This window comes from Nicotiana tomentosiformis, chromosome 1 (genome assembly GCF_000390325.3).
Source record: "Nicotiana tomentosiformis chromosome 1, ASM39032v3, whole genome shotgun sequence".
Classification (NCBI taxonomy): domain Eukaryota; kingdom Viridiplantae; phylum Streptophyta; class Magnoliopsida; order Solanales; family Solanaceae; genus Nicotiana; species Nicotiana tomentosiformis.
Window position 1 is genome coordinate 152,095,457 of NC_090812.1, and position 12,164 is coordinate 152,107,620.

General features: G+C 35.5%; 1 protein-coding gene across 1 annotated transcript; it reads right to left on the reverse strand.

The window, feature by feature from the left end:
- Positions 1-8,849: 8,849 nt before the first annotated feature.
- Positions 8,850-11,033, reverse strand: LOC104104718 (premnaspirodiene oxygenase-like). Its single transcript, XM_009612860.4, has 2 exons — positions 10,100-11,033; positions 8,850-9,666 (listed from the first exon to the last, which is right to left on the reverse strand). The coding sequence occupies exons 1-2, from the start codon at positions 10,976-10,978 to the stop codon at positions 9,046-9,048; spliced, it is 1,500 nt and encodes a 499-aa protein (XP_009611155.1). The 5' UTR covers positions 10,979-11,033; the 3' UTR covers positions 8,850-9,045.
- Between the last annotated feature and the right edge of the window lie 1,131 nt (positions 11,034-12,164).

Below are 12,164 nucleotides of genomic sequence, written 5' to 3' on the forward strand. Positions count from 1 at the left end.
GAGTGTATTTCAAGAGGTTAATGGATCATTTTTGGACTTGGCATGTTGGATGAAGACTGTTGGTGTGTTTTTCTGGTTTCCTTCTTCGCGTGCGCGAAGGGGAATTTGAGGCAGGCAAGATTTGCCCTTCGCATTCATGGGTAGGTCTCGCGTTTGTGAAGAGGGGCTGGGTTGTATATCACGTTCGTGTTTTGGTATCGCGTTCGCGAAGGGAAAAATAGTGGGCATGGGTTTTTGCCTTGTCGTTCGCGAAAAAGAGCTCATTTAAGCATCGCGTTCGCGAGCAGTGTCTCGCTTTCACGAAGAGCAATGTTGGGCAGCACGATTTTGTGCTTCGCGAACGCGAGGGACCTGTCTCGTTCGCGAAGAAGAGAGCTCTCGACATAAAGTTTAAGTTCTGAAAATGGGACTTCTATTTTTGATGGATTGGCACTCGGGAAGAGGCGATATTTGGGAGATTTTCAAGAAAAACAATGGGGTCACTGTTCTTAACTCATTATTGGTCAAATTACCCGAATCCGTGATTGTTTTTAACATTTAATGGGTTAATTAAGTTAGAAAGATTAGAAAATTCTCTTGGTTTAATTTGAAGATTTGAGGGTCGAGTTGATGTCAAATTTTGATAAAATTGTTATGGTTAGACTCGCGGTTGAATGGGCTTTCGGATTTTGTAACTTTTGTAGGGTTCCGAGACATAAGCCCCACATGCGACGTTTTAGCTAAATTTTGGATTTTATTGGAAATTTTGTATTTTCTTGTGGAATTAATATCACTAAATTTTATTAACTGAATCAAATTAATTGTGGCTAGATTCGAGGTGTTTGGAGGTCAATTCACGAGGCAAAGGCATAGAGGAGTAAAGAATTACACGGTTTGAGGTAAGTAACACTTCTAAACTTGGTTCTGAGGGTATGAATCCCCGAAATTTGGTATGATATAAATTGTTGGAGGTGACACACACGATAGGTGACAAGCATGTAGACGTGCACCACAAAAATTGTGTCTTGAATAAATCTTGTGCAGTTGTAAAATTAATGAATCATGTTATGATTTGAACATGTTCCACACGTTAGAGAAATTGAACCGAGGCTCTTATTAAATATCGTGTTTAGGCTATGTGCCAATATTTTGGGACCCATGGGTTCATGTTTCTATTGAATTAATTGTTTCAAAAATATACATTTCACACTTAGTCATATTCGTCCATTGTGAGGATATTTATGGGATCGAGCTGCCCGCCGCAGCAGGCCATATTGGTTTTATATATGTTATCAATAAATGGATTGGGGTTGCCCGCCTACAGTAGGCCAGAATCGCTTTATACATTATTATTATATGGATCGGGAGTCCCGCCTGCAGCAGGCCTTATAGGCTTTACTATTTTATGGATCGGGGTTGCCCGCCTGCAGCAGGCCTTATAGGCTTTGTTATTATACAGATCGGGACTACCGGCCTGCAGTAGGCCATATATTCTTTATATCACGCTTGGGCTGAAGGATCCCCTCCGTAGTCTGTACACAGCCCCAGTGAGCATAGATGATTATACATATTCGGGATGGATTTTCCAAGGCATGGACTTTCCTTACTAATTTATATTGTAATGAATTTATCTGGACATGGATCTTGTCTGTATCATTTACATTTGAGGATAAATTACCCAGGGCTGGATTGGCCTTATACGGTACTGAGTGACTGACTGTCAGTTGATGTGTATTTATATACGGGTTGGAACACCCCTGGGCTGGATTGGCCATAAACAGTACCGAGTGACCGAATAATTGGTGACCAGTATTTACTTGAGATTTTTCTACTGAGATGTCATATTCCTCATATCATGCAGTATTGATCTATTTCACTTGTACTGAGTTTAACTGTTGAACTTGAGAGCATGCCTATATTTTTGTACCATTATTTATATTGGATTGTAGCTGCGAAGCTCGTCACTACTTTTAGCCCAGAGGTTAGTCTTATTACTTATTGAGTTAATTGTACTCATACTGCACTTTATACCTCGTGTGCAGATCCAGGTGCTCCTGGATACGGCGACTACTAGTTTTCGAAGTTAATTCTGTTGGGAACTATCAAGGTAGCTGCTTGACGTACGCAAACTCGATTCCTTTCCTATTCAATTATTGTATTGTTCAATATTTTCAGATAGTAATTTTTATCCGTCAGACATTGTATTTATTTAAATGCACATGTACTCAGTGACACTGAGTTTTGGGAGTGTTCATAATTATATTTGTGAGTTCTTCCCTGAATTTAATAATTGTTTTTAAAATTTAAAAGATATGGTGGTTCATTGGGATTGTCGGCTTGCCTAGTATTGAGTTAGGCGCCATCACGACATGTAAGAATTTGGGTCGTGACATAAGCACATGAAGAAACTTCAATGAAGGGAATATATCATCCACATCAAACCCTTCCAAAAGGTTTGACAATTTTTTGACTAGTCGTACAAATTCATCTTGCTCCTTATATTCTTGTCCAAAGGTTGATGTACATGTCATAGAGCTAGTGAATAGAGCAAACCTTTTTGTTACATTAACCGGGCTTACCAGGATAAGTAACAACAACTAGAGAAGTAACAACGACTAGATGCAAAAGCGAGGTAATGAGTTTTTAGCACTTCTTTTTCCATCTCAGGAGACGTAACAACAACTAGAGAAACTTTGCCAATTTCAAGGTGCATAATTGGTCCATATATGTATTATGACTTGCGTGTACGGTCTGGTTTGGTTTTCGGAAGATTCAGAATTTAACTGAAAGAACAACTCTCATTTTTGAAGCTTAAATAAAAAGATTTGACCGGAGTTTGACTTTTAAGTAAATGACCCCGGAATAGAGTTTTGATGATTCCAACAGCTCCGTATGGAAATTTTGGATTTAGGAGCATATCCGGAATTTTATTTGTAAGTTCGTAGTTAAATTAGGCTTGAAATGGCTAAAATAGAAATTTAAGTTTGAAGGTTTGACCGGGGAGTTGACTTTTTGATATCGAAGTCGAAATCTTGTTCTGAAAATTTTCATAGCTCTATTATGTTATTTATGACTTGTTTGCAAAATTTGATGTCAACCGGACTTGATTTGATAGGTTTTGGCATCGAATGTAGAAGTTGGAAATTCTTAAGTTCCTTAAGCTTGAATTGGGGTATGATTCATGGTATTAGCGTTGTTTTATGTGATTTGAGGTTTCGACTAATTTCGTATGATGTTTTAGGACTTGTTGGTGTATTTGGTTAAGGTCCCGAAGGTGTCGGATGAGTTTCGGATGGTTAACAGATCAAAATTTGGACTTAAACAACTGTTCGAATTTTCCTTCTGGAAAACGGGGGCAGAAAATGAGGGCACCGCATGGACATAAACTTTAAGTTATAAAAAGGGGATTTCTTCCCATTTTTTATTTTTGACAAATTGGAGCTTGGTGAGAGGCGATTTTTGAGAGATTATCAAGGGAAAACATCGGGATAAGTGAATCTAACTCGAATTTGGTCAATATATACAAATATATCATTGTTTCAACATTTAATTAGTGTTTTGAGATAGAAATTTGGGGAAGATTGTTGAAATTTCATAAAATGAATTTTTGAGATTTTGATGCCAATTCGGAGTTGGATTTGAGTGAAACTAGTATGGCTGGATTCAAAATTGAATGGATTGTCGGATTTTGTGAGTTTCGTCGGATTCCGAGATGTGGGCCCCACGTGCGATTTTTGGGTTAAATTTCGGATTTTGTTAGATAAATTGTATTTTATTATGGAATTTATTCCTATAATTTGTATATATTGAATCGAATCAATTATAACTAGATTCGAACCAATCGGAGTCGGAAAATCGAGGAAAAGGCATACTACTTCACTCATTGAGCGTGGTTTGAGGTAAGTATCTTGTCTAATCTTCACTGGGGGAAATACCCCTTAGGCATTGAGTCTTATGTGGAAATTGTATAATTGAAAACCATATACGTGAGGGGGCGAGTACGTAGTTCGTTTTGTGTAAATTATATCGGTTAATATTCGTAGACGCCCTTATGTATTAAATTGGAAAATTGTGGAAACTTAGTAAATCCGTGATTTGTCATGCCTCAATCTTTGTTTGTTGAGTTTGTATTTATGTGATAAATTGGTGCGATTGTGAATTGGCATTTTATGTGAATTTCGTTTGTTTGTCCATAATATAATTCCTGAAAATAATTATACTGTGGAATTTTACAAATAATTAATTAAATAAGTTTAAATGGAGGGATTAATATATTTATCAAGAATTTGGATTAATGAAGGTGTTGTCCTATACTGAGTATTTTCCATCTCTGTTGATTGTTTTGAGGTTTTATATACGTTGCGTGGAGCCTTGGGATATGTTTGAGAAATTTATTGATTTTACTGTATCATTAGAACGGGTTGTGGTCATTGGGCAAATTGTGATGGGAATTGATTGTGTTGTGTTATTGTGATAATATTCGGTGTAAATTTTTGTGTGATTTGAGTTATTATTATGAGGATATAAGGGTGGCATTTCACTGTAGATATGCGTGTTGGGATATTGTCTGGGCAGAGTGATAATGGTGGTTGTTATATGGAGCGATAAGGGTGCCTATAGGAGTGATAAGGGTGGCTATTGACATTGTTAGGGCGGAGGGATAAGGGAGGCTATTATAGGAGTGATAAGGGTGGCTATTGTCAGGGATGATACGTGATGATGCAGAGTTATTGTGTTGGTAATTTTTATGTGATGATGTGGGGTATTGCGTTGGTAATTTTCATGTGATGTTGTAATTTTCCTAGTGTTTACTTTTATATCTTGTACAATTTGCCTTGTTGTTGGTATATTAATAATAGTCTGATCTATGTTGAAATTGGGAGCATGTGGCTACTGCCATGCGGATTATTAAATAAAATGTGGGCACGAGGTGTCATGAGTGAACAAAATGATTATATTGGCACGTGAGTTATCCGTGTACTCGTGATATGAAATGTGGGCACCAGGTGCTGTGAGTAAATGATAATGATATTGGCACATGAGTTGTCCATGCGGTTGTGATAGTGAAATTGGCACGAGGTGCCGTGGAAATATGAAAGTGGACTGAGACCCGTATTTTATGATTTTGAAATGAGCTTTCACATGATGACTTTTATTCGAAAGATATTTATTCGAAAAAAATATATTTGAAAGATATTTATTTGAAGGAATTATATTTGAAAGAGATTTATTTGAAAGAATTATATTTGAAAGATATTTATTTGAAGGTAGTATATTCGAAATATATTTATTGGAAAATAGTATATCCTGTAGATTATTATTTGAAAAACATATAGGCGAAAGATTTATATTTGAAGGACTTGATTAATTGGTTGTACTTGTATTCATCATTTGTAGAGCAATATAAATGGTGTTCTTGTTGCCATGCTGTGTATATCACTGGTTGATTATTGTTGTCATTATTGTTATTTATTTTTTATTATTTTTATATATTATATTGCATAGGTTATTAGACTAGTGAATGTCTTGACTGTACCTCGTCACTACTCCACTGAGATTAGTCTTGATACTTACTGGCTACCGACTGTGGTGTACTCATACTACACTTCTGTACATTTTTTCTTCCAGAGCCAAGTATTGGAGATATCAGACTCGAACAAAGTTAAAGTGTGATAGCAAGAATTCAAAGCAAAGTTGTTTGGTCGTCGCAGTCCCTTGGAGTCTTTTCATGTTATTGTACTGTTAATTATTAATCAAATAGTATTGAGTATTCGATCCTTGAGATCATTTCATGCATTCAGTTAGAGTTCGTGACTCAGTATTACCAGTCTTGGGAGGTTGTTTGTAATTATTTCCGTTGTTGGTTTCTATTATCAATTTTTTTTTAAAAAGAAAAAATTGTGAATTATTTTTTGGCTTGAATTGTAATTTTAATCGGTTTATTTAGTCTTAAAGACTAAGTGCCACCACGATCTCTGTGGTAAAATTTTGGATCGTGACAATGATGTGGAAGTCCACCTAGCAAATGAAGCATGCTTCCAAGAATAGGTTCTGCAAACTGTTGTAGCAAATATATGCTATTTTATAGGAATTTCGTTTAGGCAAGAAATGGGATTTGTCTAAAACAATATGAGATATGCATTTTTCAGCAACTTTTGTTTGTCAATGAAAAGTACTTCACTTGACTAATTGAACACAAAACGAGTTAAGCAATAGTATTTTGATCGACTAGTCATTATGTGGAGCCAAATATGAAATTTATTTTTGGGAAAAGGGTAAACTTTGTCCTAGTACTATTCAAAGTTAAGCAATTTTGTCATCCGTTAAAGTTTTGGTCAAATATTACCGCACGTTTAAGAAAAAAATTTATATTTTCCTTTTGACCCTAAACAAAGTTTTAACTTAAGGGAAATTTTAAATCATAGGCAAAAGTTTAAATAAAATTAACTTTTTTTCCTCTCGTAGAATTTGAAAATGAGTGCTACTTCCTCACGATCCGTAAACAACAACAATATGAGTGAAATAAAAGTAGAATGGAAGACAAAATTGAGTAATTTGAAATAGCATTGACAAAAAACAATGGAGCATTTTCTCTTTAATTTTTGTGAGTGAAGTTCTTAGTAAGCAATGGAGCATTGACAAAAAACAATATCAATATTGGCTGCTAGAGTTTTGATGTTAATAAAGAAGAAAAACTCTACGGTCCTTGTTACAAATGGTTTTGTAGCAACTTTTGACTGTTATACATGATTTTAAGTGTTATATACTATCAATATCAAAAACTTTTATACTTATTATAGCAGGCAATCTGCCTTATTTTTTAGATTACAAATCTCACTTTTTTGGAGATTTACCTGTCATTATCCTTTGGATGCCTGATAATGTGAAAACAAATATATAACTTAAACTCTATACATATACAGAATGTCGTGGGATAGTTTTCTTTCCAAAAGAGCAAATGCTAACAATACGTCAATACAACAACAATTCAGTATAATCCTACTAGTGAGGTCTACAGACGGTAGTGTGTACGCAGACCTTACCCCTAACCTGGGTAGAGAGACTGTTTTACGATAGACCATCGGCTCCCTCCCTCCAAGAACTCCTCACCTTGCTCTTGCGTGACTCTAACTCACAACCTCTCTGGTTAAAAGTGGAGGGTGCTCACCACTGGAGCAACCCACTGAACAACACAATAAAAGCAAAAGTGAACTAGGGTACAAAGCTCCGTTGCCTAAGTGGGATGTCAAATGAAAGTATGTTAATTTACTTATGGATGCATATCAATGTTTAAAGCCTTTGAGAAAAATGGTAAACATATGAAGTTAAACTGCACTAGGGTACAAAGCTCCCTTGCCTAAGTGGTTTGACATGTTTTAAAATGGGTTACACTTTATGAATTAAAATGGGTTAGAGAATATATGATTTACTCTACATCTCAAAGGAAAGAACCCAAAAATGTTTGGACGTCTAAAAATACCCAATAATCTGTCTTGCAAGCTAAGGTGAGAGGGAGAAAAACTATATTGTGTAGCCAGACAAAAAGTGTATCAGCCGTTGCGAAAATTGTGTAATTGAAAAAGTAACCCATTTTTAAAAAAGTCAAACCACTTAGGCAATGGACCTTTGTACCCTAGTTCATTTTAACTTCATATATTTACCATTTTTCTTAGAGGCTATACACTTTGATATGCTTCCATAAGTAAATTAACATACGTTCATTTGACATCCCACTTAGGCAATGGAGCTTTGTACCCTAGTTAACTTTTTCTTTTATTGTGTTGTTCAGTGGGTCGCTCTAGTGGTGAGCACCATTCACTTTCAACTAAGAGGTTGTGAGGTCGAGTCACCCCAAGAGCAAGGTGTGGAGTGCTTGGAGGGAGGGAGTAGAGGGTCTATTGGAAACAACCTCTCTACCTCAGGGCAGGGGTAAGGTCTGCATACACACTACCCACCTCAGTCCCCACTAGTAAGATTATACTGGATTGTTATTGTTTTTTGTTGTTGTGTTGTTCAGTTAACCAGGTAAATGTGCATAAGAGGACCTGTTTCACTTGCTGATCCTTGCGAATTCATTCGTAGTATTGTTCAAACTACATCTTGAAGCTTCTTGTTTGATTTTAAAGTTCTATGATTAACTCGACTCCCACAATATTTTAGTTCAGCTTCAAGGTTAATTTTATTACTACTAATAGTGTTCTTTCTCTCTACTTCTAACGTGTAGAGAAACAAGTTGGATACCAGTTCCTCAAAAATGACTGCTCCCAATTTGCCCTAAAATTTGCTATGAAGAAAATATGGAGGTACATATATAACCTGCGTCAATGGAAACTTGAACTATACAAGGTAACATATTAGTAGCACAAGGAATCCATATTATACAAGTAAACAGGTAAATAAAATCATACTAACATATTAGTAGCACAAGGAATCCATATTATACAAGTAAAAAGGTAAATAAAATCATATTCCCTCCGTTCCAATTTATGTGAACCTGTTTGACTGACACAAAGCTTAAGAAAAAATGAAGTCTTTTGAGTTTGTGGTCCTAAACAAGTCAAAAAGAGGTTCAGAGTATTTGTGTGGTAATAAAAGTTTTTCATTAAGGGTTGAGTTGGAAGTCTAAGCTAAATTGTTTCCAAATTTAAAAAGACATCATTCTTTTTTAAACGGACCAAAAGAAAATAAGTTCATATAAATTGAAACAGAAGCAGTAGAATAGATTCGCCACCTTAATATCTCACACAGCTCAAAAGATCAAAAGTATAGAAAAAGAATATGATACACCATCAATTATGTCGTCTTCATAATACAAGGATGTAAGTAAGTATATTGTGTCCACATGGACCGCACCTCACTACATTCCAAAATATAAAAACTACAGAAAATCTTATTTGATAGCTTGTGTCGAAAACTATAGTGACATATTTCTATATGAAAGACGACACAAAATATAAGAAGTAGGTAAATACCAAAAGCAGTAAAGGAAGGAAGTACAATGGTGGAGTTGACAATGAAATTCAAATGCAAGATTCTTCTTTTAAGTAAAGGTTTGACTCCATGAGATTACTCTTGACAAGGTTGATAAGGAGTAGCAATCAAGTGTAGGTCATTCTTTCTAGCACAAGCTGCTCCAGCCGCCTCAGTCAAGTCTAGTTCACTTGGATTGATTCCAGTTGGGAGTTTCCAGTCAAAGTGATACAACATTTGAGCCAGTGGAAAATAAACATTTGCTAAACCAAATGATATTCCAGGGCAAATTCTCCTTCCGCCACCAAAGGGAAGATATTCAAAATTATTACCAATATAATCCATCGGGTTATTCTCAAATCTCTCAGGTTTAAAGCTTTCTACATCATCCCAATATTTTGGATCTCTTCCCATTGCCCAAACATTAACCACGACTTTTGTTTTCAATGGAATAGTGTAGCCGTTTAAGTCTGTTTCTTCTCTACATTCTCTTGGAAGCAAAAGAGGTAGTGGAGGGTGGAGTCTGAAAGTTTCTTTAATGACCATCTTTAGGTATTTGAACTCCTCGACATCAATTTCATCAAAAGTTTCTTTCCCTCTCAAGATTTTTCTTACCTCTGCTTGAGCTTTGGCAAATACACTTGGCTTCTTCATCATTTCGACCATGGCCCAATTAATTGTTGTTGATGAAGTTTCGGTTCCCGCAGCAAACATGTCCTTCATTTTTGAGCAAGTTAGAATATTCATTTCTCTTACAAACTTTTGACAATTTCTACTGAAATATTCAAATAACATATTTGTACTACGTTTGTGCTACTACCTTTATTCTACACCGAAAGGAACTTTTAAATTTTCTATGCCAAAACCCAAAATATTTTTTATCATGTTATTTTGCTACTTGTTTCGTTATCCTAATGCCAAGTTGTGGACTTGTGGTGATTGAAATAACATTTGTTGTAATTTTCAAATGGGTAAAATTTATGATGAAAGTAAGATTAGTTGTCCTATTTGAAAGCTAACTAAATATGTCATGAAATTCCTGTGGCTATGAAAGTATGTCATTAAAGGTAAAATAAGTATCACATAAAGTAGAATAGAATAGAAGGAATACTAACAATAAAGGTAGAAATATGTAGTATATAGTACTTACAAAGACAATAGCTTTGATGTTGTCGTTAGTGATTGGAAATTGAAGGCCTCCTTCCTTCATAAGTCTTAGCAGTACATCAACTATACCTTCACCTCTTGATTCACAATTAGTCTTTGCAACCTTCTTGCGCTCAGAGATGATATTTTCAAAAATCTCATCTAATTCATGGTGTGCATCCATCACTTTAGCCTTCAATCCAGTAACCACATGAAGAAACTTCAATGAAGGGAATATATCAGCCACATCAAACCCTTCCATATAGTTTGACACTTTTTTGACTAGTCGTACAAATTCATCTTTCTCCTTGTGTTCTTGTCCAAAGGCTGATCTACATGTCATTGAGCTTGTGAATAGAGCAAACCTTTTTGTTACATTAACCGGCTTACCAGGAGATGATCGAAAAAATTCAATCATACGATGAACTTCATCTTGTCTAATTGAGTTGAATGACTTGACGTTTTTGGCACTGAGTAATTCCAAGAGACAAATTTTACGCATCTGTCTCCAGTAATTTCCATAGGGAGAAAAGACAATGTCCGTCCCATTATAACAAACAATCTTGGCAGCTAAAAGTAAAGGCCTAGATGCAAAAGCGAGGTCATGAGTTTTTAGCACTTCTTTTGCCATCTCAGGAGACGTAACAACAACTAGAGAAACTTCACCTAGTTGAAGGTGCATAAGTGGACCATATTTTTTGGCTAAATCTCTAAGGACATGATGTGGATGTCCACCTAGCAAATGAAGCATGCTTCCAAGAATAGGTAATTTCCATGGACCTGGAGGCAATCTTTTGGTTTGGCTACTGGAATTCTTCCATTTCTTAAATAAAAAGAGGAAAGACACAAAAAGGAAAAGGGAAAAGAAGTTGAAGAACTGCATTTTGGGAGGGAAAGGGGGGATTATTTGGCTTGATAGGTTCTGCAAACTGTTGTTGCAAATATATGCTCTTTTATAGGCGTTTCGTTTAGGCAAGAAATGGGATTTGTCTAAAATAATATGAGATATGCATTTTTCAGCAACTTTTGTTTGTCAATGAAAAGTACTCCACTTGACTAATTGAACACAAAATGAGTTAAGCAATTTTGTACTACTCAGAATTAAGCAATTTTGTAATCCGTTAAAGTTTTGGTCTAATATTACCGCACATTTAAGAAAAATATTTATATTTCCCCTTTGACCCTAAACAAAGTTTCTAACTTAAGGGTAATTTTAAATCATAGGCAAAAGTTGAAATAAAGATTAACTTTTTTTTCTCTCGTAGAATTTGAAAAAGAGTGCTATTTCCTCTGTAATATGGCCAAATATTTATGACATTTGTCATGACATATTATCCATTATAACAAAATTTGTGGATCATGACATAATATCCACTATTATGCCAAGGATTTCTTGCTATAAATAGAGGCGTTTCTCCTGATTTGCAAACACACCAATTCAAGAGTTTTTCACTCTTGTCTTTCTTTCTCCTCCTTTATTTCATTATAGAGTATTTTGTAAGAGAGTGAGTGTTGGGAAACACTTGTGTGAACCCTTTCTTTGGAGTGATCTTGTGAGGTTATTCTCTTGTGATATTTGGGACTAATTAGAGTATTTACTCTAATTTTGTACTCTCTTTTGTACTCTTGTTGGTATAGTAAAATTGCTCCTCTCCGCTTGTGGACGTAGGTCACCTTGACCGAACCAAGTTAAATTTGTGTCTTCTTTATCTTCTTTAATTGCCGTTATTATCAACTTGCATTGTCTTTGTTTTTGTAATTATAACGTTGATTGGCTAAATTCCGCACTACCCGGTAATCCGATCCTAACAAACTGATATTAGAGCCAGATCTAACCGGGTTAGTTTAAATAGCCAAAATGACTCTAACAAAGTCTTATGTTGAGAAATTTGACCGAAGTGCAAACTTTGAAATATGGCAATTAATGATGGAAGCTATCTTAATTCAGGATGTCTTAGATTTGACACTGCAAGGAAAGGAGAAGATGCCGGATAAAATGACGAACAGGGAGTTTGCCGTCGTAGACAAAAAGGCAAAAGCAGGTATTATTTTAAATCTTTCAAATGAGA

Excerpts from the sequence above, each read along its gene's own strand:
- LOC104104718 (XM_009612860.4), bottom strand. The coding sequence starts at position 10,978 with ATGCAGTTCTTCAACTTCTTTTCCCTTTTCCTTTTTGTGTCTTTCCTC. Across the intron at positions 9,667-10,099 it reads ACATCAAAGCTATTGTCTTT|GACATGTTTGCTGCGGGAAC; the intron begins GTAAGTACTATA and ends TCAAAAATGAAG.